The 26986-nt window shown below is 34.3% G+C and overlaps 4 protein-coding genes across 4 annotated transcripts; all 4 read right to left on the bottom strand.

Moving 5' to 3' along the window:
- Positions 1–926: 926 nt before the first annotated feature.
- Positions 927–7192, bottom strand: MDAR6 (monodehydroascorbate reductase 6). Its single transcript, XM_048116956.2, has 17 exons — positions 6967–7192; positions 6715–6892; positions 6520–6619; positions 5963–6040; positions 5613–5684; positions 4952–5070; positions 4228–4312; positions 4020–4109; positions 3749–3850; positions 3498–3587; positions 3228–3308; positions 2814–2885; positions 2639–2733; positions 2457–2545; positions 2321–2383; positions 1988–2028; positions 927–1288 (listed from the first exon to the last, which is right to left on the bottom strand). Exons 1-17 carry the CDS (start codon positions 6980–6982, stop codon positions 1157–1159), a joined length of 1503 nt encoding a protein of 500 aa, XP_047972913.1. The 5' UTR covers positions 6983–7192; the 3' UTR covers positions 927–1156.
- A 1770-nt stretch (positions 7193–8962) lies between these two features.
- On the bottom strand, positions 8963–10356 carry LOC125210395 (protein ROH1A-like). Its single transcript, XM_048109953.2, has one exon. The coding sequence runs from the start codon at positions 10344–10346 to the stop codon at positions 9177–9179; it is 1170 nt and encodes a 389-aa protein (XP_047965910.1). The 5' UTR covers positions 10347–10356; the 3' UTR covers positions 8963–9176.
- A 2106-nt stretch (positions 10357–12462) lies between these two features.
- On the bottom strand, positions 12463–14085 carry LOC125213755 (glycerate dehydrogenase-like). The gene is made up of 4 exons (XM_089066723.1): positions 14032–14085; positions 13258–13341; positions 13076–13193; positions 12463–12659 (listed from the first exon to the last, which is right to left on the bottom strand). The coding sequence occupies exons 1-4, from the start codon at positions 14083–14085 to the stop codon at positions 12463–12465; spliced, it is 453 nt and encodes a 150-aa protein (XP_088922849.1).
- A 439-nt stretch (positions 14086–14524) lies between these two features.
- On the bottom strand, positions 14525–18182 carry LOC148931106 (protein FAR1-RELATED SEQUENCE 5-like). Its single transcript, XM_089068226.1, has 2 exons — positions 17771–18182; positions 14525–16860 (listed from the first exon to the last, which is right to left on the bottom strand). Exon 2 carries the CDS (start codon positions 16856–16858, stop codon positions 14903–14905), a length of 1956 nt encoding a protein of 651 aa, XP_088924352.1. The 5' UTR covers positions 16859–16860; positions 17771–18182; the 3' UTR covers positions 14525–14902.
- Between the last annotated feature and the right edge of the window lie 8804 nt (positions 18183–26986).

Here is a 26986-nt window from a genome sequence, read left to right as displayed (position 1 = left end):
AACAACTGATGTGTTCTAAAGTTCTAAACCACACGAACATTAGATCGATGCTGCGCGCTCTTTAATTTTCTCGTAAAAATTATAAAGTTTATAATTAGATTGATTTAAAATGAAAATGCTTATGACAAGATTGGTCTGTGTTCCTATCTTCACTACTGTAGTATTAATATTGTCACTTCTTTTACCTTACCAAAATTTTGAACTCCATATTTATTTATTTTTTGTACGAAACTACGGGCAACGCCCGAAAAGAGAAACTAATGAATGTAAGAAGCTCTTAATCTATCATGAAGCAACCCGCTAATACCCACAGGTAGATTTTCTAAAACATGAACTCCTCTAGAAAAGCTATATGCATGTGATAAAAAAATCAGCTGCAAAATTACCTTCTCTGTGCACATGGCGGACCACAAAAGACTCAAAATTCTGGAGTAGGTCCCGTACCTTGTGTATATGGAACACATGGAACGACAAAATTTCCATATTTTTTAATTTATGCATAAAATTCATATGTATTCAATAATATTACAACTATTTCAATTAATCAAATATTTTTCAAAAAACTAAAAGAATTATTCACGTGAACAAATGATATTAATATGAATATCATCCATTTTGAATCAGTGCGATCTTGGTTATAGATATACTACTCCACAATTACTACTAATAAAGACAAGTCAAGAAAGTTATCAATCTTATAGTAAAAGAAATGAGAGTTTTTATAAAACAAAAAAAAAAAGAATTAAGACAAATTAAAATACAATTGACTTTCAGTGACTCGAAACTTCGCATATTCAATCTTTTCAATTCACAAAAATCACTATAGCAATTAAAGCGTTCATACCGAACGACCAAAACAAAAAAAATCAGGATGAACATATATACAAAAACACAAAACAAAACAAAAATAGGACGAACCACCAAAATAAATAAATCATTTATTTCTTTTATTTTATTTTTTCGTTCGGATACATTAAATGCAAATAATTTAACCAGTCAGATGAGTGTAAAACTTTTATTGGGAAAATTCTACCAATCTTCTCAATTACTATCACTTTATCAGCCATATGAAACAGTCTGTAGACCGTTAGAAGAAGAGGTAGAGACGATTTGAGGTTGCATACAGAGCCATCTACATGTCTATGCAAGAAACAAACTAAACCTTAGCTTCAACCTGTAATGAAGATTGTGCGATTTCCAACGCCTCCTCTACTGAAGAAGCATTCTGAAGCTTAGCTATGTCCACGGATGGCTGGCTCCTCGCAAGTTTAGGAAGCAGTTGGAATTCCTACAAAATCACATCAAAGTGTCACATGATGCCAAGTCAAGAGTCAAAAGTCGTGAAAGGCGAGTCATTGTAGCTAATGTTGTTACATGGGATGAATTGAGATCTCATTCATCTCAGGCATTTATTAGATGAAAGGTTTAGCATAGCATCTATGTCGATTCTATTGAATAAACCTTCGTATCATGGATTAAAATCAGAGGCTCTTTACTGTATTTGAACTATGTCGGCGCATAAACATATCAAGCCTATTAATGCAATATCTGAGGCATACTGATCGAAACCGGCAACCTAAAGTAAAGTAATCACCTAGTCTTCGTCCAAGATATTTATATGTGCTACTTGATTTTGGTAACCAAACAAAATGGTTTAGTTAGCCAAGATCTGGGTACAGTTGATTGGGTTCGTATAACTGCTACATTCCCAAGACCCTGTTAAGGTTTGGACTGGTAATTCATTAAACATATAAACAAAAGACTTCCAAAATAAATTTGGTAGCTACTTCTGACAATTCAATTTCTACATGGTCCCAAAACTCAATAGAAACTTTCTATAGGGAACATTCATGTGGCAACAGATATAAGTTAAATAGAAGCTAAAAGTACACGTTTTCTCTCCAGAAAGCTGGTAAAATCAATATTTTAACGTTGTGAGGGTGAAATTATGGATTTTGTATATAAATTAACTGGTAATAATACATACCTCAGGGCTTCCACTTTCAAGAAAGACGCCTTTCAGTTTCCCTGCGAGCACAAAATATTGATGTCGGTCATCTTTGCCTGTTAACATTTCTACATGAATGTGTGCATATATATATATATACAGTACTTAGTATATAAATAACTGGATCCCCCTTCTGAGATCGATAAGCAGTAGGACCTCCAACCATTTTCTTGTCATTATCAGATGCTTTACAACAATGAGAATCACTCGGTCTCAATCCCCTTTCAGAAGTAAAAAGGGATGCAAAAGCAAGGAAAAAATATCACACAGATAGTTCCCATAGATATGACCACACAGGGGCAGGAATTTTACCAGAGTCAATCCAGAACGTTGCTACTTTGGGATCGAAATTCCCGATTTCAACTGTTTCACCAACTGTTCATTACATTTAAGCGATTAGTCCAGTGATATAAAAATCCACCTAAAATAAGATTTTAATTGTCCTTACCATTGTCGCCATAAAATTGCCACCAAACTTTCCTCTGACTTCCTTCATATTCAAATACTCTTGAGTAGAAAGAAGGGAGATAGTCATACCTGAAAATTTATCACCATAACAGACAATTACAAAGGATCCAGCAGTTTGAAGCTCAGGAGCAGAAGGGTGAATCAGAGAAGTATCCGACTTACGTGGCAGTGTGTGCAGTTAGAAGGGACTGAACGCAATGCTTGGCAGAACGACGAGCATGGTCAACATGTTCAACCCTTGCAATTCGGTTGTACATCTGTCAACATTTTGGCAATTTGTTAAATTCACAAAATTCAAAAACTTTTTTCTTGCTTAGTTATTACTATGATAAAATACCTTTAAGGGAAATGCTGCCACATCTCCAATAGCAAAAATGCCAGGTACGTTTGTTCTGAACTGGCCATCGACCTGAAATTCAAACATCAAAGAAAATGGGTCAGTTATGCTATCTTGCTTGAGCAGGAGATTTCTTATATTTTACAAGTTCATTAATCATGACTGAAACAAAACTATCAGTCTCCATCCAAGTTGGGAGTGTCTTTCGATTTTTGTTTTCCCAGAAACAAAAGACAGTAGAAATAGGTAGAGGTCCAACAGAAGATGACATGCCTAGTTCCAGTTACTCTCATAATCAATTGCCTTTGGTAACAGAAGTATGCCCAAAACAATATGAAAGTGGCAATGGTAACAGAAGTCCATAATTCTGGAGCGCCCTACTCAAAAGAGACTATGTACAGTCATCGTGAATACCTGTATTCCTCCAACACTGCTATTCAAACCGATGCTTTCAAATGGACCAACTGCTGGCTTTGCTCCAATGCCAATAACAACCTGCATCATGAAAGCCATGATTCAATATCTTCTCATTTTTATTTTGAATAACAAAACACCTGTCAAACTATCTAATATATGGAAGCATAAAAAAATGACCGACCAACAATACAAGTTTGATATAAAATTATAAATGCATATCCACTTCAACCAAAACTTCTTATACCATAACGAGCATTTCTAAATTACCGTGTCAGCTTCAATTGTAGAACCATTCCCAAGTTTTACACCAACTACACGACCATCAGAACCAGCTTCTAAATGCTCTATTGAAGCACCCTGAAGTATGAGACGTAAACAGGTTAGATCCTTATGTATCTTACATTCAATCAGCTGGACAACTCACGTTTCTATACTCTCTTCTTGTCTTATAGTATCTCTTTTGGCGAGCAAGGAAATCGCAAGAGTTGGAAGAAGCAATGTTAAAACAAAGCACTTACTTTTACAAATTTGACACCATAATCTTGGTATAACTCTTCATATTTTCGTCCCAGAGAAGGAGTAAACAATCTTGTCATAAGATGATCTTCAGGAAAAATTATCTAATATTAAAAAATAAAAATATAAGGATCAGTTTAATATTTGTCAAATGAGAGAACAGAATGAGGTAAAATTGAGTTTGAAACCAAGTTTTGATACAATAATAATTCAATGAACGAGGTATACTAATATAAAGCCTTGTCAACAACAGTAAGGAGGTATGACGGTTACAGTGGTATCAAGTTTCCAACCAACTGCTGCTGCTGCAACTTCCATGCCAATGTAGCCACCACCGACGACGACAACTTTCTTTGCTTTCTCCTATGAAAAGCATTGCCCAGCATCACCAGTTTAGCAAATACATATAGTCAAAATTTATATTTACTGTGTGAGTGTCTTGTAATATTAATTCCAAGTCGGCACAACAATTATAATTTACCAGGGATGATATAAGCGAATTGGCATCTGCAACGTCCCGAATATAATGAACCCCTCCCAAGTTTCCTCCAATCTTATCTGGGAATCTGAAACAAAGGAGAAATATGATTACTATCATTGCAGAAGACTACTATCTCTAGAAAACCAATAACTGTATTTATGATGGAGTATCTTTAAGAAGGAAAAAAATCATCACTTCAACTTCTTGCAGATGGGAACTATCTGGAAATCATTAACTACATAATGTTGACAAACATGAAGACTATTTCAATATCTAGAAAGCAGAAGGTGAGAACAATGTTAATTGTTACATATGATGAAAGAACATGTTGCTTAAAAAAAGCATGCAAACCTATATAACAAGAGGATGCTTAAGAGTTAAAAATTATAAGATCTTTGATAAAAGAATACAGACAGGAAAGCTCACATGCAGCTCTCAAAATTTTAGGACAGTCAGAAACTAAATTATTTTTTGGGAACCTTAGGCACAGTGACTTGCAAACTTAAACTTAGATTTATTTGTAAGGACTTGATTTTCTATTTGGCATATAATACTTCATGGTGACATTGTTTCAAGGACACAAGATAGTCCATCATTCAGTTTTCCTTTATTTCAATTTAAAGTTCAACTATCACAGTACTTGGATAGAGAGATTGTGAATCAAATTGAAGTAGATACTCTTGTGGTAGATGATGGTAAAAAAGGTATTCAAAAGTGGAAATACCTGGAGGCAGTGCATCCAGTAGCAATTATAAGGGCACCATACTTCACCAACTTTCCTGAATTTGTTTTCAAAGTTTGCTTCTCAACATCAATGTTGGTTACTGGATCTTCATAGATCATCTATTGACAAGGAGGTTGGTGTGAGCACAAACGTATATTACCGATTCATATACACATAAGTGGTTACAGAAACTTCCCAAAACAAAATATCTGTTGAAAGAAACTTATTACGGTCTCCAAAAACTCTTCAAAAGCCTTTTTTAAGTGATTCTCCTGTTCTTTGGAAACTATATTATAGAATTGTCACAGGCCTAAGGAAGAAAATACAATTAGTAATAATTTCTCGATACTCAGTATATTTCTTTGTGAAGATGACTTGAGTGAGAATCTAATGATACAGTACTATGAAACTTGCCATTCTTTTTAGCATTTTAATATAAAGATGACATTTACAGTGCAGAAAATGTTCAGTTCTTTTTCCTTGTGGTCAACTCAAGCTACAATTGTCAACCCACTAAAATCTTTGGGAGCAAAGAATTTCAATAATACTCATATTTCAAATCAAATAGCTCTGACACCCTTAAAATAGAGAGATAATCTAATACAAAGCTGTAGTCATGATAGAACAATGTCAGATGAATAAAGAACAGGAATATGTTTACCTCTATCCCTTTCTCGTTGTACCACTCAGGAGTCTGTCTTTCACCACCTGATCCAACACAAGTATGGAAACCCTAGAGTAACAAATGCAAACATGAATATCTAGAGAGAGAGAGAGAGAAAAAAAAAACTATAAGATGGGAAAAGAAATAATGAAGGGATAATTAGTGTATAAGTTATGGAAAAAAATGCCCAGATATACCATTAATATTGCATCTCTTTGATGAAGACAAAGTTACATTTTTTAAGAAACTCAAGGACAATGATCTTAAAGTACGATGATGCATTCAAATATGCAGATGATATATCCATATTATCGAGCTAAAATTAATAAGTAGAAATTAGTGATTACCGGCAAACGTGCTGGTTTTTTATCCAAGGGGAATAAATAGCCTTTTGTCAAAGCCGGACGCTCATAAGGCGCATGTGCCTGCATTTAAGAAGAAAGTTCAACCTTAATACCATTAAAGCAAAACATATGAAAACTCATGAAGAAGATGATATGATACTAAGTAATGTCTCTTTGGCATGTCCAAACCATTCGCGTATCTAATATGAGCTTGTTAATATTCTTGCAAGTCCAGAAAAATTTAATATGATCTCAAATATTCATTGAGCAAAACTCAGCAATTTTCAAATTTTCTCCTAGGGCATAGGTGCACATTCATGAGCTTTATAAGTAGTTATTTATCAATCTTGAATTTACACAAATACGGGGTGATCACGCACATAACTGTCATGTAAAGACCTAATCACATTTTCCTCCAATCCTCGTGATTCACAGTTCTTCAATCAAGATTCTGTTAGTAGATAACTACCTATGGCTCACGAAATACAAAAAATTCTACTGTCTGATACTCCACACAGCTATACAAAGTTTTATGCCATATACTTAATAGAATGAAAAACCTCTTTAGAGATGATGCAGAGCTTCCCATCAGCCAAGCCATGTTCAACAAAAGTCCGAGCAGCATAACCAGCTGAATTCCCACCACCTACTATAACATATCTGCAGCCACAAATCCAAGCAGACACAAATTCACCTCCAGAAACAAATAGAGCAATTAATTAGGTGCAATAACCAAAAAAGGCGACAGTAATTACTCCCGATTTTCGTTGGCGAAAGAGGAAGCTGAAACAGTGAATCTCCGACTAAATCTCGCGGAGGCAATGCAGGAACTCTCAGAAATCTGATTCACGGAAGCTAATTGAGGACACCAGAGCGAAAGGCCGTGCTTCAGCGACAGCGCTTGCGAAATGCTCGACATTCTCGCTCTACAAACTGCGAGAACAGAAATGAACAAGTGCGATTTCGAGAAGTCGATAGGATAGGGGAGAAAGGGAGGGAAGGCAGACCTGAAGCAGAAGACATTGGGATGCAGAGATGATGAGGTTTTATATACCCTTGAGAATAAAATAATTAGGGATAAATGGAATGATCATTAATGAAATAGTAGAGTGGCTCTTCCAAAGATTCTAGAGCCGTGGGTTTACTGCGCGCGTGTGCGGCGGCGATTGGCGGGGTGAAAGGGACGTCTGAAAATTTTCCGGTGAGATGGGATGGGCCGCCCTAATACTTTGGATTTTTCTTCTTAATAATCCACTTGTCGTTATATCATTTGACCCAGATTTATTACAGATTAATCACTTTCTTTGAGTTACTAATAGTTTGGTGCTTTTTTATAGTATTTCATTTTGAAAATAAGATATACTCCTATTAATTATTAATTTTATCTGATAAAAGTTCCCATTTGCATGTAAAAGATTGAAAACAAACAAAATTGAGGGGAAAAACTGGAAGTATCGTCTACATACTACAAGTGTTGTGGTAAATCGACTGTGTGCAATTTCCCTTGCAATACTAATTTTCTACCAAAAATTATTTTGCCTAATTACATCAAAGTTAAACTCTGTCGGATGTAATTGTATTTTTAACGAATTACTTGTTATAAATATAAATTAAAAATAAAAACTTAAAGTCGTATTGATCCGAGACCTTATATTATATTACTACATGTGTTCGGGGTTAGATTCATGGAATGGCTGCATTATGCATGTAATTCTAAATAATTAAAGAGTAAATTGGAATATGCGAGTTTCACCTTTGCCGGTATATGTATACAAAATTATTCACATTTGCAATCTCTATATTAAGCCATTATAACATTAACATCATTTCAGTTATGTTTGTACTGGACGATACATAAAAATTCCCACATATGCTTAATTGAATATTAGTATAATTTATACCCACAGACCAAAGACCCTCAGCAGCTCGCTGACTTTGCACGCTGCCAAATCTTGGATGTTTGTGGAATAAATATCTGTATCAAAGAGCATGCGGCCGCAAACATCCAGGTTTGATAAATCACTGTTTGCCCATATCAAAGCCACATGGATCAAAGGCCTCCTCGAACTTCTTTAAATGGCCATTCTCAATAATACTCAAAATTTGTTTATAATACTTCTAATATCAATTCCTAGCTCCGCCCTTGGTTTGGTTGTCTTAGAGACATAACAATGCCACTGGTATCACATGGAACACCAGATGGATGCAGAACAGCCGAGAAAGAGGCGGAGACGAGAAACTACTACTTGATCCGGCAATTAATAACTTTACCCACTTTCTCTCTTTTATTTTACCAATTTATCAATAAAATCTGTGAAGTCCATATATGGAATAATTTTTGGTGCACGGAGGGAGGGAGATACTATACTCCTATAATCCTACATTACACATGTAATTCTAAATAAAGAGTAAACTGAAATATGTGAGTTTCACCGTTGAGATAATCTATACAAAATTATTAACATTTGCAATCTCTATTTTAAACCATAACATCATTTCAATTTTCAGGTATGTTTGTATTCTTTTGGATGAAAATGTTTATTTCACATAAAAACACGTACCCACATATGCTTAATTTAATATTATGCCCCCAGATTAACTATACACAGAGAAATGAGAGGTCTCTCATCACTCTCGAATCCTCAGATTTATCATTAATTGTTTTTGGAAACGACAATCTTCATTAGTATATCAGTCAAGACCAATTCTCCTTGATTCAGCCTGCTTCTAGAATTATGATCCCAAGTTAATTATTATCTCTTTGAATCATACTTACATATAGACATATCATATTGTCTGCATAGTTAGTGTTAGTTTTGAGAATTCATCTGTATAATTAATTAATGTGGTAGTATAACATAAAACAGCCATGCATGAGCTGAAACGATAAAACCTAATCTTGCTGAAAATGGATCACAATCAATTCACACTGCCAATAATCATTAAAAAATGAAACATATGTAAACTATCTATCTTTTAGAGTAAACCTTCTTCCATAAGAAATTAACAAACAGATGCAAGATGCAAGATGCAAGATGCAGGCCAATACAATAATATCATAGAACATCTTAATTAAACTCTAAACTACAATGTTAGTATATTTTTCTTCTTCTTGAAAACTCAATGAGACAAGTATAACAAAACAAAAATGTATACTCCACAAAACTAACTAACTAACATCTTATGTGATTCCAATCATCATGAGAAAAAGAAATGATTAATATGGAACAGGTATGGTTGATTTACCAGCTTGATCAAGAACTTCAAGCACATCAGCTCTACTCCTTACCATCTTATGAAACACCTCCCTAACTTGCTGCTGCAGCGGCAGCAGCCCCTCCTCCATCTTGGCGCATATCTCCTCCAGCTCGGCCACCTGCGCCGCCAGCTCCACCGCCTTATCCTCATCCAACGGGAACATAAACGAATCCGCCAAATCAACGAGCCACTGCGCCACCCTCTCCATCCTCTGTATCTCCTCCAGCAAACCCGCCCCTCCCTTCTTCTCCTTCTTCTTCCAATCCTCCCCGATCTTCTCCACCAGGCTGCTCATCGGCTGCGCCCACGTCAGCTGCTTCGGCACTGGCAGGTGCGTCGCCAGCCCGGCCCTGTCCTGGCACGGCACCGCCGCCACCAGCGCCCACATCACGAACACCACCACGTTGCTCATGATGTAGATCGGCATGGGGAGCGACGTCACCTCCGCGCCCCGCGGCGCCACCAGGTTCGCCCCCATCGCGTGCGCCTGCTTCGCGGCCGACCACGACTTCGCCACCGCCCACGACAGCGAGCGGAAGTTCTTGGCGACGGGGGCGCGGCGGTGGAAGGAGGCGCCGCCGCCGGAGGTGTGGGTTTGGTCGTCGACGGCCATGGAGGTGAGGATGGTGGAGAGGGCCTTCCTGGCGCGGCGGACCTGGCCCTCTCCCAAAGGGTGGCGGCGGAGGGAGGAGACGGCGATGAGGGCTAAGGTGTGCCAGTGGCGGAGGAGGTCGAGGGCGTGGGAGACGGCGTTGCAGATGTCTAAGGCCTTGAGGTGGCGGTCGAGGAGGTCGGGGATGAGTTTGTCGAGAGGGGGCTTGGAGAGGGAGGAGGGGTCGCGGCCGGAGATGAGGAGTAATTTGAATTCGGCCTCGCAGCAGATGAAGGCGTCGAGGAGGTTGCGGAGCCAGGAGATGGAGAGGAGAGGGGGAGGGGGAGGAGGAGGGTTGGAGGACTCGGAAGGGGAGGGGGAGGGGGCGGAGAGGAGGTCGGAGAAGCGGGTGGAGACGTGCTTTTGGAAGAGGTCGAGGTCTTCTTGCTCTTGGTCGTGGACGGGGTCGGTGGTCACCTGGTTGCGCCGGATGCTGATCAGGTTCAGGAAGGAGCCTTGGTTGTCGGTGGTCGGCATGTTTGATCACAGAATGAATGATTGTCTCCTCTTCTTCCTCTTCTTCTATATTCTTCTGTTGGCCGTAAGGGGAATATACTACTCCTATATATATGGGGGATGGGGGATTTGGTGGTTGTGCTTTGTCGGGAGCTACGATTCTTTCTCATCTCTCTTTTCCTATTCTTGTTCATTTTTATGGATTCTTAATTTGATTCATTGTAACTATTTTAATTAAAATTATTGTATGGCTTTTATTCAATACTAATGCTCTTTCATGCCCACTTTAGTACTACAGGGAATTTAAAAAATGTAATTGAAAAAATTAGTGAAATTTGAGTACTATTTTTATACACTTTGTCCTAAAAAAAATGGCTAGTTTTACCATTTTGATTAAGTCTACAAAGATGGAAAGTTTTTAACTAGTTATACACTACTAATGATATGGACAATACAATTCACTAACAATACTTATTAGTTTTATAATAAAATGTTAGAAAAATAAATTAGCAGAATGTGACGTTCATTACCAAAAGTGATAAAAAATAATGTGGGAAAATTAATATAAAGCAGACCAAATCAGAAAATTGGAACATAATATAGACGAGGGAGTATCACTTAAAAAATTACTCCGCTTATCAGTCACGACTCACGTACATGTTTTTGTACAATTGATTCTATTTTTATTTATTTACAATTAAAGTGTTAATTACTGATATCATCTCCAGTCAAACATGCTTAGAGTAATTAGTTGTGAATCAATGATAGCAATCTGAGTTTGGTTGACCCAAAACCAAAAATGAGTTGCCTTAACACTTGATAACATTATTGTCGATTCTCACGCTTGTTTGCAGACTAACTTGAAATATGATTCATATATAATTTTTTTTAAAATAAACACCTCAATTTTTATATATAAATATGTAAATGCATTAGATTTTTATTAATATAATAATAATAAATAAATGAATTGAAAATTTCAAATTGAGTAGTATTATATGAAATGTATCATTCTAAATATACTTTAAAAAATTTCGAAATATTTTTTGTTTTGTTTTTTTTAGAAATATTAAATTTAGATTTTTAACATGATGAGATCTAGTATTAACCTATTTTTATATTTCATCCGTCCTATAGAAATATACCATTTGGGATTGACATGAGTTTTAATGTGTAATTGGTAAAGTAAGAAATAAAGAGAAAAAATAGTTGAAATTGTGTATTGCACTGCGGGGGTCCATAAATGATACTCCCTCTGTTCCATAGTCATGGAGGCGTTTCTCTTCGGCACGAGATTTTAAGAAAAAATGTGTTAAGTGAGTTAGGTAAAGGAAGAATAAAGTATAAAATGAAAAATGTGGAGAAATAAACAGATAATAAAGTAAGAGAGAGTAAAATAAGTGAGAAGAAATATGTTGACTTTTACTAAAAAGGAAATTGATTCCACTACAATTAAACGTACCAAAATGGTAAAATGACTATACTATTATGGAACAGAAGGAATAGTAATTAAAAGAGAAGGAGAAAAACATTGTCATAAATAGATATGGACTATTTTTATAGGATAGACGAAAAATGAAATATGGCTTATTTCTATTGGACATATCGATGGAGATGGAGTATAACAAATTATCCAACAAATAACGATATATCAAACACAATTTTTATTCGATGGCATATTTTTTTTAATGGAGAGATTATGGATCCCATTTTGGAGAATTTGTTAGAGTGGCTTGTTTTGTGTTTAATCTTCCTATAACGACAATAGTGCACAAATTTACTACACATTGAACGCGATGTTGAAAATTAAATTTGACCTCAAAATGGAATTTAATACGCAGTTGAACCTTTATTTTTTGGTAATTAAAGCAGAAAAGGCTGGTAATAAATAACAAACGGCAATATGAAATACCTTGAACCTTTCAATACCAAGAGAATTTGCAATTGAAATCTAAGATTGGATTAAGATTCGATAAACCAATATAATTCCAAGTTTTCTGAATATCTTTACTCATTTATAAAACTATATCACAGATTCACAGCACTTATTTAAGTAAAATAATAAAAATCGTATTCCCATAAAATGATGATAATAACTAATAAAAGATGCATCATTTGTTCTTCCATCGGTTGTTCCCTAACTACTGCCCTCGTATCCGCTTTCTCTCGCACTATTGCAACTTGCCTTCTTCATCATCACCGGCCTCTCCTTATTCACCAGATGATACATCGTCGCCTCTCCATTCGCCTTGAGGAAGTCCCCATAGGCAGTAGCGAACTTCTCCGGACGAGTGGACTGGTAGAGATCAAAGTCGATCAAGTTCATCTTGAACCCTTCAACCAATTTCACAATTAAAGTTAGTTAAATCAATGAACCAAATCCAATCCATAAACAAAGTTTTGTTGCACAACCATCATTCTTGCATAGGCAGATCCAATGTGACCTGCTCCAAAGTTTGTCCTTTTAGTAAGTTCCCAACAAAGCTGCCAAAAAGGAAACAAAGATCGGGTCGATGATTGTGTAATTATTCGCTTATGAGTTCAAGTAAAGGACGTACAAATGAGGAAGCCATCCATCATACAAGCCACTCCTCATGAATTCACCAGCCTCCACAATTCTTCTGGCGGTAGCTAAAGAGAGTGAAGCAGCTAACTCTGCTGTAGTCTCTGTCAGCACTCCCTAATCATCAACAACAACAAACATATTCTTGCATATTTTTCACATTTCGTTGATCTAATAAATTAGTTACCATTTCCGACAGCAACAGCATATTTATTAGCAGCATCAACATCAACGTTGTTGTATCCTACAGCCCAACCCGCTCTGCTCAATGCACTAATCAATCTCTCCCCCCAATCCTCAGTCAACTGGAAAAAAAAAACAGTCCAAATCATCTCCAAAAACAGCTGTGTGTGTGTGTGTGAAGTTTACTTGTCCAATAACTCCATCACACTTATTATCAATCAAAGAAATGATGTCTTCAACAGATAATGTGGTTTTCTTCTCTGTGCATATCTGCAATAAAAGATCAAGATTCAAGCAAAAGAAAAAAAATTGTGTTGAATAATAATAAAATGATGATAAAGGATACTATTACTTACTTCTAGACGGCAACACAAAACAACCAGCAAAATTTAGAAATAAATTCATCATTCTGAAATATCTAAAACCACACAAATCAACTTAGGGAACAAATCCAGACAAAAATAAAAAATAACTGTAAAAGTCAAAATCTATATATAAAGAGAACAAATAAGTGCCATGGAAAGGAAGCTTACAATGTACAATGCTCGCTGGCTGCCAGATAGACCTACAAGTATTCCAAATCAACATAAGCCCAAGATCTTCGAAATTGAAATAGAGTAACGAAATGATGATGAAAAGAGCTAATAATGCAGTCCAGATTATGAGCTATTTGTTGCGTCTGGGGCTGTGTGGTAGTAAATTCATCCCTATCCATGAAATAAGCCAATACCAAATGTTAATAATAAAGGTAGTTAAATTCATCCCAATCCATGAAATAAGCCAATCCTTTCCCAACAAACTTCAAATGTCAGCTGTATTTCAATAGAAATGGACTGATATTGCATCTTATAATGATATACCTAATTCAGAAGATTAGACTGAACAATTTGAATCCCTAACTGTATATACCTCCTGGATAGGAGAGAGAAAGCCTTCCACATTTTCCAATCAAAACAAAACAAGCATAATAAATCGAATAGCAGCAAGGATCGCATATGCCATTTCCTCCTCCATCTCCTTATACACTAATATATAATATTGACATGTGGATAATTTTATATATATAAAAAAGCCTACTAAAATTCTTACTATCCTAAAACAGATTTACATTCAAAACAATTTCTCTCCAATGTCTTCACTAACGAGAAGCTAGTTCTCCCTCTGCTGAAGTTTCTGAAAACTAATTTCTGAAAAGAGCTACACTACACAATCAATTCACTGCCACTTACAAATTCCTTACATATATACTCCCGTACATATTCATTACACAATCAAAGTTGCTAAAGGCACTAATTCACTGCTACTTACAAATTCCTTCAGTCACAATATTACTCCAGTACATATATACTCCGGTTTATGAAAAGAACAGCACTGCACAATCAATTACTCCCATTAAAGAATCACTATTTCTGGATTATTTTCTCATAAAGCAGCAACTGCAAAATTTCAAATATACTCCAACCAAGCAGCAAATATATTGAAATCATGAAATTGACCATAAAATTTAAAAATAGTTCACAACAAACTAATTGAGTTCATCAAATTTTTTCCAGTTCAAGCTCAATAAAATTCTAGTTTTGTGCATGAAAAATTCAAAAATAGCAAAACAATAATCCAGATAGTTTGCTCTTCATTTGAAGCAAGCTTGCATCTCTGTCCACACCAAATTTATGATGTACTTTGAGGATCAAAAGCAGTGTAAGGTAAGTTCCAGTACTCATCATTGATGAGTGCAATCCCTTCAAATTCATGCGTAGAAGAAGCATGTTCCAAACCACTCTTTATTGCTTTTGGTTTCCATTTTTTACTGATAGCTTGTTCCAAAGATTCTTCAGTCTTTTACATCTCCGACCTTCTTTGCCTTAACAGTAACATTTTTTCCCTTCTCTACCATTCCATCAATGTCGTTTCCCATCTTCAAGAGACATTCCATGGCATAAGCATAACTATCTTCACTCTCGGCTGCCTTGGCTGCCAATTGTATGAATGAATTGCATAACTCTTTATATCGTTGTTTCTTTCGGGTTTTTTCATCAACAACGACAACTCCTTCCTTGCAAACTCTTGTCATCCCACTCTTAGCATGTTTGGTCCATCGCTTTAAGATATATTCATCAGGTATATGAATGACATTCATTAATGAAAAGACTTTTAAACTATGTGAGCATAAAATACCCGAGAATTCAAACTTTCTACAGCTGCAAGAAATGGAACCTTCAATGGAATCATATGTGACAATATGTGCATTAGCCCGATCAAGTGGTCTAACCTTATATATCCTAGAACTTCCAAGTTCACTCTCACTCTCGATCTTGCTTTCAAATGCCTTCCTCAACTCATCGCTAAATAGTGCAAATATCTTATGTGTATATACGGCAGCTGCATGCTTTAGTGTTTCTAATGGAAAAGTCATGACAGGAGAACTTTGAGCATTTTTTAAATCTTCTGCAGCCTCTTTCTCGCGTCGATCATCTATCAACCTTTGAAAATGATGGAACACCTCAACAATGTTGTATTTGTAATTTACATAATGTTTCACAACGGCATTCATGCACTCACCTCGTTGAGTTGTAATGATATCAGCGCAAAATGTATTTCTTTCATATACCAATGCCCATTTTTCCCTTAGAGAAAACATACTTGTTAACCATTGATTATCTTGTAAGCTGTATTTCTCTAACATTTCATTCCATGCCTCAAGGAATTCCGATTCTTCTTCAAGGTCGTACACACAACGACTAAAATCAACTGCAAATGTGTTCTTAAAACTCGAAAAAACACTTGAAAGATGGATTGCTGCATTCTGAAAAATGTGCCAAACACACAAGCGATGGTGAGTAGATGGCCACTTGGAAGCTAAAGCAACGCTCATTGCTTGATCTTGATCTGTTAAGATAGTTTTTGGGCGTTTTCCCATCATGGCATCTTCAAATGCACTAAACAACCACTCAAAGGTTTCAATTGTTTCATCGTATAATAATGTTGCACCAAACACAATTGTTTGTTTATGATGATTTACGCCGACGAACAAAGCAATTGGTCTACCATCACGATATTTTCTACAGGTAGTATCAAAGCAAACAACATCCCCAAAATGACCAAAATCTTGTATCATTCTACCATCGGTCCAAAATATATTGGTAATTAGATCTTCCACGTCCAACTGTATCGCATAGTAAAAGTGTGGATCCTCACTTATCATCCTCTGTAAATATTGTAAAACACCTCCACTATCGCCTTGTTTAATCTCCAAAGTCCTATTAGTTCTCAAAGAATTCTTCACATCAATATGAGTGAAACCAAGATGTTGAATTCCACCAGATTCTTTTGCCATTACATCCAGAGTTCTCTTTGGAGGCAACCCACAACTTTGAGCAACATCAACTTGAGTTCGTTGAACATTAGACATTTGCCGATAACATCTAAACATGTAAGATTTGTCTGGATCACACAATTCATGATTGTGTTCTTCAACAAATTTCACAATACGAAACTTTCCACTGTATCTACCGTTGATTTTCAACATAGCCTTACATCCGCACCTAATTTCAGGACGAGGTCTCTTGACTGTAACAACTCGATTGTCTCTTGCTCTAAAACCTTGTCTACAACAACAAAAACTAATGTCCAAAAGGTTGCCTGTAATTGGATCCTTATGAGCAGCTATTTTTCGAGTTCCAAAACCTGTTGCCATAGCATATTTCATATAAAAATCATATGCCTCAACTTCTGTTTCAAACTCCATTCCTATCTTAGGAATAAAGTCTTGTGATATAGTACCATCCATACCTGCAAATAAAAAAATGAAAAGCAAACACAAACAACATCAACTTCTTTACAAAAAACAAGCAAAAAAATGTTTCAGCTGAAATTTATACACAAATCAAGTAGATTCAACCATACAAATAGTAACCATGCAAAAAACACTCACACTCTCTGTTTCACTTCTCCAATATTTGTTAAACTAAGGTATTTTAATATCCACCATGTTTCACTTACAGTACTCTCAACATTCTCACTCTCTGTTTTTCTATTATGTAACCTTAAGTACATAACTAAGAAAACTACTACTTAGTTAGGATCTTGATTTTATGTTCAAAAGACTATAGACAAACGTCTATAACAATTTATCAAACACAAACCACCTGTTTATAATAAACAATTGTGCTAAACATAACCCATTTCACGTGAAATCAGGAAAAAAAAAATGCAAAGTTTTTCCTTTTCTGGATGCTTCTAAACAATTATGGATGCTTTTTACTATATTGTGAGCTTCAACCCTTCGGCGGAGAAAGGAGAACTACTTCAAGTTAGTAAATTAGAGAGACGCTGATTTGAAAATGGAATATGAAAGGTTTTTGGAATGTAAATCTGATTTTCTGGAGATATTTAGTCTAATCTTTTTATTTGTAAAGAAGATCCATGTGTCTATTTTTTTTAGTACTAGTATATGTTTTTGGATAGTTAGAGTTTTAGTAGGCTTTTTATATATATATATATAAATTATCACACATGTCAAGTTTATATTAGTGTATTAGGAGATGGAGTGGGAAATAGATCAACTTGAATCCCTAATCTCAGTTTAACCAAATCAATATTACTAATTCAAGCATAATATTGCAAGATTCATCAGTTCTATGCATACTGAGACCAAAAACAGATATTCAAAGGGAAATTAATATTAGGAAATTATGGTTACCTTGGAGCCTGAGAGAAACAGGCGGTGGAGAATAGCGGAGAGCGGCGGGGAAACAAATCACAATACTTCAATTCAATTAGAGAGCGGCGGCGGCGGCAAGGTCGCGAGTCAGCGGCCACGAATCCGGACCAGCGACCTGCTGCATGAGACGACGGCGTCTGATGATGGCGAGTAGCAGCCGCGTCGGGGACCAAACTCCGAGACAGCCGCGTCCTCGGCTTTCTTCTCCGGGCGAGCAGACCGATGGCGCGAAATCTGCGAGGACTACGACTCTTGGTGTGGGGAAAAACGAGTCAATTCCGCCAATTGAGAGAGAAAGAGAGAGATAGAAAGGGAGTGCGTGCAGTGCCGATTTGGCGGAGGGAGGGAGGGAGAGGCGCCGTTTCTACTATTATTTGGGTTTATTTGTGTTGGAATTTAGTTCATGGAATGTAAATTGGGCTTTATTTGTGTTAGAATTTTAGTTTATTTAGTGTATTATTTGGATTTTATTTGTGTTGAATATTATGATTTGGAAACATTTATAAGAATATAGATTCTAAATTGGGTGTTATTATATCATTATATTTATGTTTTAAAAATTAGGTTTCAATTTGGACTATTATTTATTTGACAATGTATACTATATTTTAATATAAATTCTTCTTTGTAATTAAATTTATATATTGTTTCTTTGCCTTTTTATTTGAGTCAAAATTATAATTACGCTAAAGAGTTTAATTTGTTCTAACTTAAGTTTTATTCATCATTACAATACTTCTCTTTGTAAGCTGAATGAGAATATGTAATCTTTTCAATTTTCATCTTATATTTACTCAACTAAAATATTTAATATTTCATCAATCCCATAAAATAAAAACACCTTTTTTATATGTCACAAATAAAATATCTCATTTTTATTTATAGAAAATTCTCTTCAACTCATTATCCATATACATCAATTTATTTACTTATTTCCATCCATCCCACAATAATTGTCATTCTTATAGTGGGCACGGATTTTAAGAAATGTAAAGAAAAATTGGTTGAAAAAATTAGTGGAATGTGACACTCACTTTTTTATATGGCTTTATAATAAAATGTGAGTGGAGTGAGTTAGTGGAACATTGGACCTACTTATCATTTATGGTAAAAATAAAGTGTGATAATTATTATAGGACGAATCGAAATGAAAAAGAGTGACAATTATTGTAGGACGGAGGAAGATGAATAGGTTTTCTAGCCCAAAAAAAAAAACAAAATTGGAGGATTTTTGTTGAATTAGTAGGCAACCAAATCTATATACGTGAGTTTGTAAATCTGAAAAAAAATCAATCACACTTATATAAGAAATTGTATGACATGTCAAATATAGGAGTAATACAACGTATTTTATTTTAGAAAATAGTATGCGGCTAAAGTAACAACGGCCGGCACATATAATATAATACTATATTTAATTATTAATCACTGTTGGCAAATATAATACAATACTAATTTTAATTATTTAATCAAAGTGTACATTCACTATTTAATTAGGTAAAAAAAATTGTTTCCCGATCAATCGGATTATAAAATTGGTAAAAAGTGAAATATGACAAACTTTGTGAAATAGTGTGACAAAATTTAAGGGTCCGAACGAATAAAAATTTATCAGGTGTTATAATGATAAAAGGTGAAATGTGACAAATTTAAGAGTGAGAAGAAGTCGAAATTTATCAGGCGTCACAATTAAATGAGTTGTTGGAAATCTGTTACAATTAGATAGTTTGTTCAATTATTTGATGTTTTGAGAGGGGATGAGGGGTTGAGAGGTTCTAAGCATAACACATTTTCATCAAACACTACTAACGAATGGTCTTTAATTATGGTAACAATAATATTTTGTTAATAAGTATCATGCTCAAATAAGAAAATACCTTCCCCCTAGTTCCCATAAAATATGTGCATTTAAAATAACACATAAATTAATGCACAATTAATAAGCATGGGAATACAGTATTTAATGATGTGCTATAGTAATATAAGTTGTAAATAAATTGATATATATGAGTATTGAGTTAGAACAACTTTTCATAAAGGAAAGTACCCATATTTTTACGGGATGGACTAAATTGGGAAGTGCACATATGAGCGACTAATAATTTCACGCACTGATTTCCTTAATTTTAGGTTTTTGTTAACCAAAACTGTCATTTATTTCCATATTATCAATATCTAATAAAGTGTTACTCCCCCTGTCCCAATAAAATATGAGCAGTTGATATAATACGAGAATTAATACTTCCTTCATCCCAAGATAAGTGACTCCTATTTCTTTTTGGGACGTCCCAAGATAAATGACTCATTTCCTTTTTTGGTACTCTCTCTCTCTTACTTTTTCTCTCTACTTTATCAACACTCTTACTTTATTCACTTTCCACTTTACTAACAAAACCCCATTTTCTTAAATCACGTGCCAAAAAGTTTGTGATCACTTATCTTGGGACGGAGGGAGTACAAAATTGGTAAATAAATAGAGAGGATGAGAATGTGATCCATATTATTAGTAGTGTTTAATGGTGGTATAAGTTATAAATAAGTTGATGTATGGAGGTAATAATTTAGGATAACTTTTTAAAAATGGAATGCACATATTTTTATTGGACGGACGAAAATGAAAAGTGCACAAATTTTTGTGGGATGGGAGGAGTATATACTCTTTTTTTTATAGGATGGACGAAAGTGGAAAGTGCACATTTTTTTATGGGACAGAGAGAGTATATAATTATTCAAAAATAGTGCATATTTTTTTATGCCTTATACTAATTATTAGTACATATTTTGAAATGGAAAGTTATTTCCACTTTATCCTTTATCTTATTACATTCATTCTCTACTCAAATTTTTTATTTTAATATATTTAATTATTAATATATCTTTATTATTTAAAAATCTTTTATGAATGGCACAATAACACTAGTTTTACTAATTCAAGCGTAATATTGCAATATTTATATGTTCTATGCATACTGAGACCAAAAACAGATACTCAAAGGAAAATTAGTATTAGGAAATTAACGGTTACCTTGGAGCTTGAGAAAAACAGGCAGTGGAGAATAGCGGAGAGCGGCGGAGGTACGAGAAGGCTTGGTGTTTGATTGTGTGCAGCGGTATAAAAAGTGGAGAGCGGCGGCGGAACAAGGAGGTTTGCTGTTCGATTGTATGCGGCGGGGGAACGAGGAGGCTTGGTGTTCGATTTTGTGCGGCGGAGGAGAAAAGCGGAGATTGGCGGCGGAGCAAGGAGATAGAGACCGGCGGTGGAGAGTTTGAACGTAGAGTAAATTTTAAGTACTGCATTTGACTTGAGAGTGAACTCTAAAAATGGTCCATGAATTATGGATTTATCTCGTTCATAGTCCTTGGATTTTAAAAATATTGTCAGTAGTCCTGGACTAAATGTTTATTTCAAAATTGGTCTTTTTGGCTATTTTTTTTATATCTGAAATGCCTTTTTGAGCATTTGAGCAGTTTCGTCTTTTCACATTTTAACTGTTTCGATATGATATTATTTCAATGATGTACTAAATCTGATATTATTTCAAAATTATCTTCTCCCTTTGTCATCCTTCACTTTATTTTTATATTTCAATATTAGATTTAATTTTATAAAATTAAATTTAAAATTTAGATTATTAAACATCTATAAATTATTTTAATTAAAATTATTAATTTATGTATTCTTTTTCGTCTCATAGCTATATATATAGAAATAAAACTATGTAGTCAACTAACACAAAACTCTTTTATAATAAATATATAAATTAATATTTTTAATTAAAAATAATTTATTGTAATTTAAAATTTAAAATTTTAAACTTAATTTTATAAAATTAAATATAATATTGAAAAAAAAAGTGAAGGATGGCAAAGGGAAGAAGAAGATAATTTTGAAATAATATCAGATTTAATAAATCATTAAATAATATCATACTGAAATAGTTAAAATATGAAAAGACGAAATTGCCCGAATACTCAAAAGGGCATTTTCAGATCAAAAATAGCCAAAAGGACCAATTTTGAAATAAATCATTAGTCCAGGGACTACTGGCGACATTTTTAATGTCCAGGGACTATGAGCGAGATAAATCCATAGTTCAAGGACCATTTTTGTAGTTTACTCTTAACTTTAAATCTGTACACGTAAAATGGCCAGAGAGATTATTATTGTTAATTACCATAAGTATATTTCTTCCTTATATCGCAAGCACATTTTAAGGTGCTCGAAGATATGGTGCTCGCATGTATTTGTGAAAAATATAAAGACCGAGCTAGAGAAAAAAGGCTTTGACGTTTATTATTGTTGAATAATTTCACTAAGTATATTGGTGAACACAAGTAGTATATTACTCTAATATTTCACAAGGCCGAGCTCGGGAAATTGTTAAATAATTGCACAAGTATTTTTTTTGTGTATCCCGAGCACATTTTGGTGCTTGCTTGTTTCCGAGCACATATACTAGCTCGTACAATTGGAGAAAAATATTGATACTTCACTAGGCCAAGCACTTTTGGTGCGCCATAATTCCATGACTAAATTATAAAACCAAACGCGCTGATTGTACTTGTAATTTCTCGCAAGTGAACATACATGTTTTTTATATTGTCGGGCACAATTAGATGTGCACGGTATTTTTTTCGAGCATGAGGTAAGGTGCCCGCTATTTTTCTGAGCACATTTAACTATGCTCGACATTTTTGGTCGTGAAACAGTGATTTTTTCAAAGAGATAAGTCAATGTCACGATTGATAAAATAGTTGCAATGAAACTACACAATCTACGCATAATCCAATTGATTAGAAATAAAGAAATTTGGTGGGGCCTTTCCATCCATGATAATTCCAATTAATTCTCTAATACCTCATGATTGCGTCACATATTTAGAAAATAGAAAATGTTTGAATAGAATTGTCTTTTTCATTACTTATATGAGTCTATTAAAAGTAGTATCTTTAATGCTTAAATGAAAAGAGAAATACGATAAAATAAAAAAATAATAACTTAAAGATATTAAATATTTCAATATATTTTTTTATATGAAAGAAAATTACTTAAGTAAAGTGTGGTAATCCAGAATGGAATATAACTTACGTAATTTGGGACAAATAGACTATGTAATTGATGGGGAAATGGATAATCAGCTTTACAAAAATTCCAAAGGTTTGTGCCTTATGGTGAGAAATGACTCAATATAACATATACACGAGTTTAATTTTATGTGAAACAATATATATATGTATTTTTTAAATCAGACTTATAAGCATGTCGAAGAAATTATCAGTTCAAAATTTAATCGGTTCGATCAGTACGATCACTGATTGAACAGGAATTATTAAAAAAATGACGGCAAAAAAATGATTTAAATAATCTTTAACGCAAAGATAATGAAAAAAAAATGGTAAAAAGTCCAAAAATAGTGCAAAGTACTTCAAATGAACTTAAGAGCTTTATCCAAAGATTTTTTGTGATATTTATTTATATGAGGCAGTGGAAAAGTGCAAACACCATCATTGTCTAATTACTTATTTTGTAGTTCACTCAAATATAAATTTATAAAATACTTACCTGGTATGTGTGTGGCTGGCCTCAACATTGGGTGCACAGGCTTACTAGACCTTGCGTGCAACCAGCCTCGTGCACACGCATGTCTAGTAAGGCCTGTATTTATTCGCAAATTCATGCATGCTCAAACAATGTAAGTTTGATATACATGACATGAATTTAAAGGTTTGGTTTGATTTACAAGGTATGAGTTGGCCAATTTATGTCATATATTCAAATCTTTGTAACTAGACATCGGCAGCTACAGTTCCAACTTCCAACGATAAGAAGATAATGTTGAAGAGAGATAAAGAAATGGAGTACTAGATAGATAAACAGAGTGGTGAGAGATTAGAGAAATAGAGAAATACAATATTGTCCAATAATGGTGGAGTGGTTTTTACTAGAGAAATACCATGAATTTCACATACAGTATCTTTAATGAAAATAAAGAAAATTCATATCAAAACTCTAAGTATAAGTAAAAGTCAAACCACTTGCAGTCCATTGGATCTTGTGATCTAACGGTCAGATGAACGCCACGTGTTATCTAATAATGTAGATTTATATTCTAATAATGTAGTACGTAGCATTTTAGTCTAATAATGTACCTTTCCAGTCTAATAATGTAACTTGTCTAATAATGTAAATTTTTAGTATAATAATGTAGCTTATCACAACCATCCAATCTAAGGATTCAAGGGCTGTGATTTGTGCTGTGTTTTACACTAAGATGCTGTAAGGACCCCTAACACACCCGTTTAGTACTATATATCAAATTGTCAATAGAAAGCAGACCCTATTTCCAAACTACATTTTCGTTTAAGACATTTTTGTCCGTTCACTCCCTCTCTCCCTCTTCACGCTCTCATCCTCTCCTTACCAGTTGTCATTCGATCCTTTGTGCATACAAATTGCACGACTATTTGCACCTCTGCCGTGACTCGTGAGCTTGTGCATGATGGTGTCTGCAGTTTTCATGAAGTTTAATTTAGAAAAAATAGAAGTGGAAGAAGAAGAGTATTTTCGTCAATTTGGTCATTTATAATAAAAATGGGTATTCAAAATATTACTAGTATCTTTTATAATTATATATACAAGATATTGACAAAATAATATACTCCCTCCGTCCACAAAAATTAGAGCACAAAAAATAGAGCAAAGTGTGTATGTCACAGATTTTAATGTAAAATTGGTAAAGTAAAAGAGAAGGGAAAAAAGTAAGAGAGAAGCGGGGTAAGAAAGGAGAAAAAAAGTAAGAGAGAAAAGAGAAAAAATATGAGAGAATCTTCCCATAAATAATTATGCTCTATTTTTTATGGACGACCAAAACTAATAATTATGCTCTATTTGTTTTGGACCAAGATGATTTATAATAATCTAGTAAAGAATCAAGTTTGTCCGCGTTTTCATCTATATTTTCTAGTACAATATGTAAATCATTTTTTAATTAGTATTATCTCAAATGAAATAGTTGCCGGTACAATAAATGTCGCATATGCGAAATCAAGGGTAAGTGTTGTGTTCAATTAGTTAAGAGTGGTACCTTCCCAATTCAACCTATTTTCTAGGTCCGTCCCCAATTTAGACTCACTAAAATTGCTTACTTTTAACTTACATCACATTAAAAGAAGTTGAACTTGACACACTTTTTTTTTTCATAAGAAACTTGTACCATTTTGTCTAACTTGTCAAGATTTATTAAATGGTGTTGGTATCCAAGTCCACACACTCACTACAACAACTGACACAATACTTTGATTTTTTTTTCTGAAAATTGAAAATATCATCATTGAAAATACAAGGAGATGATATAGAAAACAAACTATTTAGCTAGAAACATCAAAATCATATAGAATGAAGGGAAATAAAAATGGGGGTAATGATGGATGATGGGGGCCATAATTATTGACCAAATATGTAAAAATCATGAGTTGAAAGAGGGGAGGACCACAATTATAATAATTAAAAGAGCTTAAGGTGGAACCTTCTATCAATGAGTTATTAGGTTAACCAAACATTACTTTAAGAGGCCAAGTCCCTATTCCATTAAACGCTAAATGAATTTCTTAATACATATATGGAGTGGGGCCCCCTATAATAGTTTGCTGTAATAGCATTTGCCGCCCCTTAAAGCTAAGCTTCATCATTTCTCCTTTTCTTTCATTCCTTCATCCCCACAGCGTCCTTTTACAGAATCATTTCGGCTTTTACTTCCAAATTCAGCTTCTGCAAAACTCCCACAGTTTTCAAAATCAGTATGGTGGATGATTGCCATCAATTCCACGTCTCTTTCGTCTGCATCACTCTCACCTCTCTCTTCCTCTATGTACGCATGTATGAATGATATGTATGTTCGTCTACGTATGAATTGCATGAAACACGTTTTTTCTTACATTTTTTCATTTTTTATTACTACTACTATTATTGTACATATGAAAGTAGTATAAGTTAAGCGGCAGCAAATTAAAGTTCCCACTCATTCTTTACATTGAGGTCCAAGATCTTGATTCAAATAATTAATATACTATTAGGGAGATGTTCAAATGATGATCTATATTTAAAGAACAAAGAACCATTTTTCAATCCTTATATACACCATGTATATATACAAGTTAATTTATACTTTTTGGATCAATTATTTATATAGTACTCCCTCCGTTCCAAGATAAGCGAAGCACTTCTTTTGGGTAGTAGATTTAAGGAATTGATATTTAAATAGTTAAAGTAGAGAGAGTAAAGTACGAGAGAATGAAAAGTAGAGAAGTAAAGAGAGAAAAAAGTAGGTGGAGAATAAAATAAGAGAAAAGATTTTTTAATTAAAGGAAAATGACTCACTTATAATGGGACATTCCAAAAGTAATATGACTCGCTTATCTTGGGACCGAGACGGAGGGAGTAATTGAACTAATTAGTAAGGATATGACATAAGAGTAATGTCAAAATAATTGAAGGGATTAACAAGAATTAATTGTATAAAAGTTTAAAAACTCAATCTTAACAACCGGAGATATAAGATTATTTAATATTTATAGTGGTTCAGTTGAGAACTATTATAAAATGAGAATTCTGAGAACTATTATCAGTTAGAAGCACAAAACATATGGTGGCACAAACTATATCAGTTGGCAATACAAAACTAGCTTGTACTGCCAATTAATATATTTTGTACTACCAACTGATCGATAATTCTCAAAGTTCTCATAGTTTTAAAATGATCCACCTCCTATATATTTTCTACATACCAACTTATTTATGTATTATGTAATGATCGTTAGCGGACTAAAATTCGAAATCTTTTTGTCATGATTCTAGCCATTTAGTACCAACCAGATGAGATCCACTTGTATTTATGTAATAAATCATTAAAAATACTTGTACATATTTTTTCATGATTTGATCCAAAAAGCACCCATCTCTTTCTCATTGTGTAAGCATGTTATATTTCTTCCTTCATTTGAGCAAGACACCCTCAAGGTAATCGTCCAGGCCATATTTGCCAAAACTGATTGTAATCTCATTAATTACACAATAAATAATAAATCCAGCTCAAATACTATTAAATGAATAATTAGCTGGCCATATGAGTAAAATTCGATAACACAAATTTGTATCGTACATTTTACTCAGGTTTCGCCATATTTGACACTCTTAGG

This window comes from Salvia hispanica, chromosome 3 (genome assembly GCF_029641045.1).
Source record: "Salvia hispanica isolate PSC_SH4W2 chromosome 3, Shi_PSC_v1, whole genome shotgun sequence".
In the NCBI taxonomy this organism is placed as follows: domain Eukaryota; kingdom Viridiplantae; phylum Streptophyta; class Magnoliopsida; order Lamiales; family Lamiaceae; genus Salvia; species Salvia hispanica.
The sequence above is the reverse complement of the archived record's forward strand: the minus strand, read 5'-3'. Positions and strand labels throughout refer to the sequence as shown.

Bases quoted from the DNA above. Each gene is read 5' to 3' on its own strand.
- MDAR6 (XM_048116956.2), bottom strand. The intron at 4,313-4,951 runs GTATTTCCACTT...CCTTTGTTTCAG, and splicing joins ACTGGATGCACTGCCTCCAG to ATTCCCAGATAAGATTGGAG. The intron at 3,851-4,019 runs GTAACCGTCATA...TTTTAATATTAG, and splicing joins GTTGGAAACTTGATACCACT to ATAATTTTTCCTGAAGATCA.
- LOC125210395 (XM_048109953.2), bottom strand. From the start codon at position 10,346: ATGCCGACCACCGACAACCAAGGCTCCTTCCTGAACCTGATCAGCATC.
- LOC125213755 (XM_089066723.1), bottom strand. From the start codon at position 14,085: ATGGAGGAGGAAATGGCATATGCGATCCTTGCTGCTATTCGATTTATT. The intron at 13,194-13,257 runs GTAAACTTCACA...TTTTTTTTCCAG, and splicing joins GTGATGGAGTTATTGGACAA to TTGACTGAGGATTGGGGGGA. The intron at 12,660-13,075 runs GTAACTAATTTA...AATTGGTTGAAG, and splicing joins TGCTGTTGCTGTCGGAAATG to GGTTCAAGATGAACTTGATC.
- LOC148931106 (XM_089068226.1), bottom strand. From the start codon at position 16,858: ATGGATGGTACTATATCACAAGACTTTATTCCTAAGATAGGAATGGAG.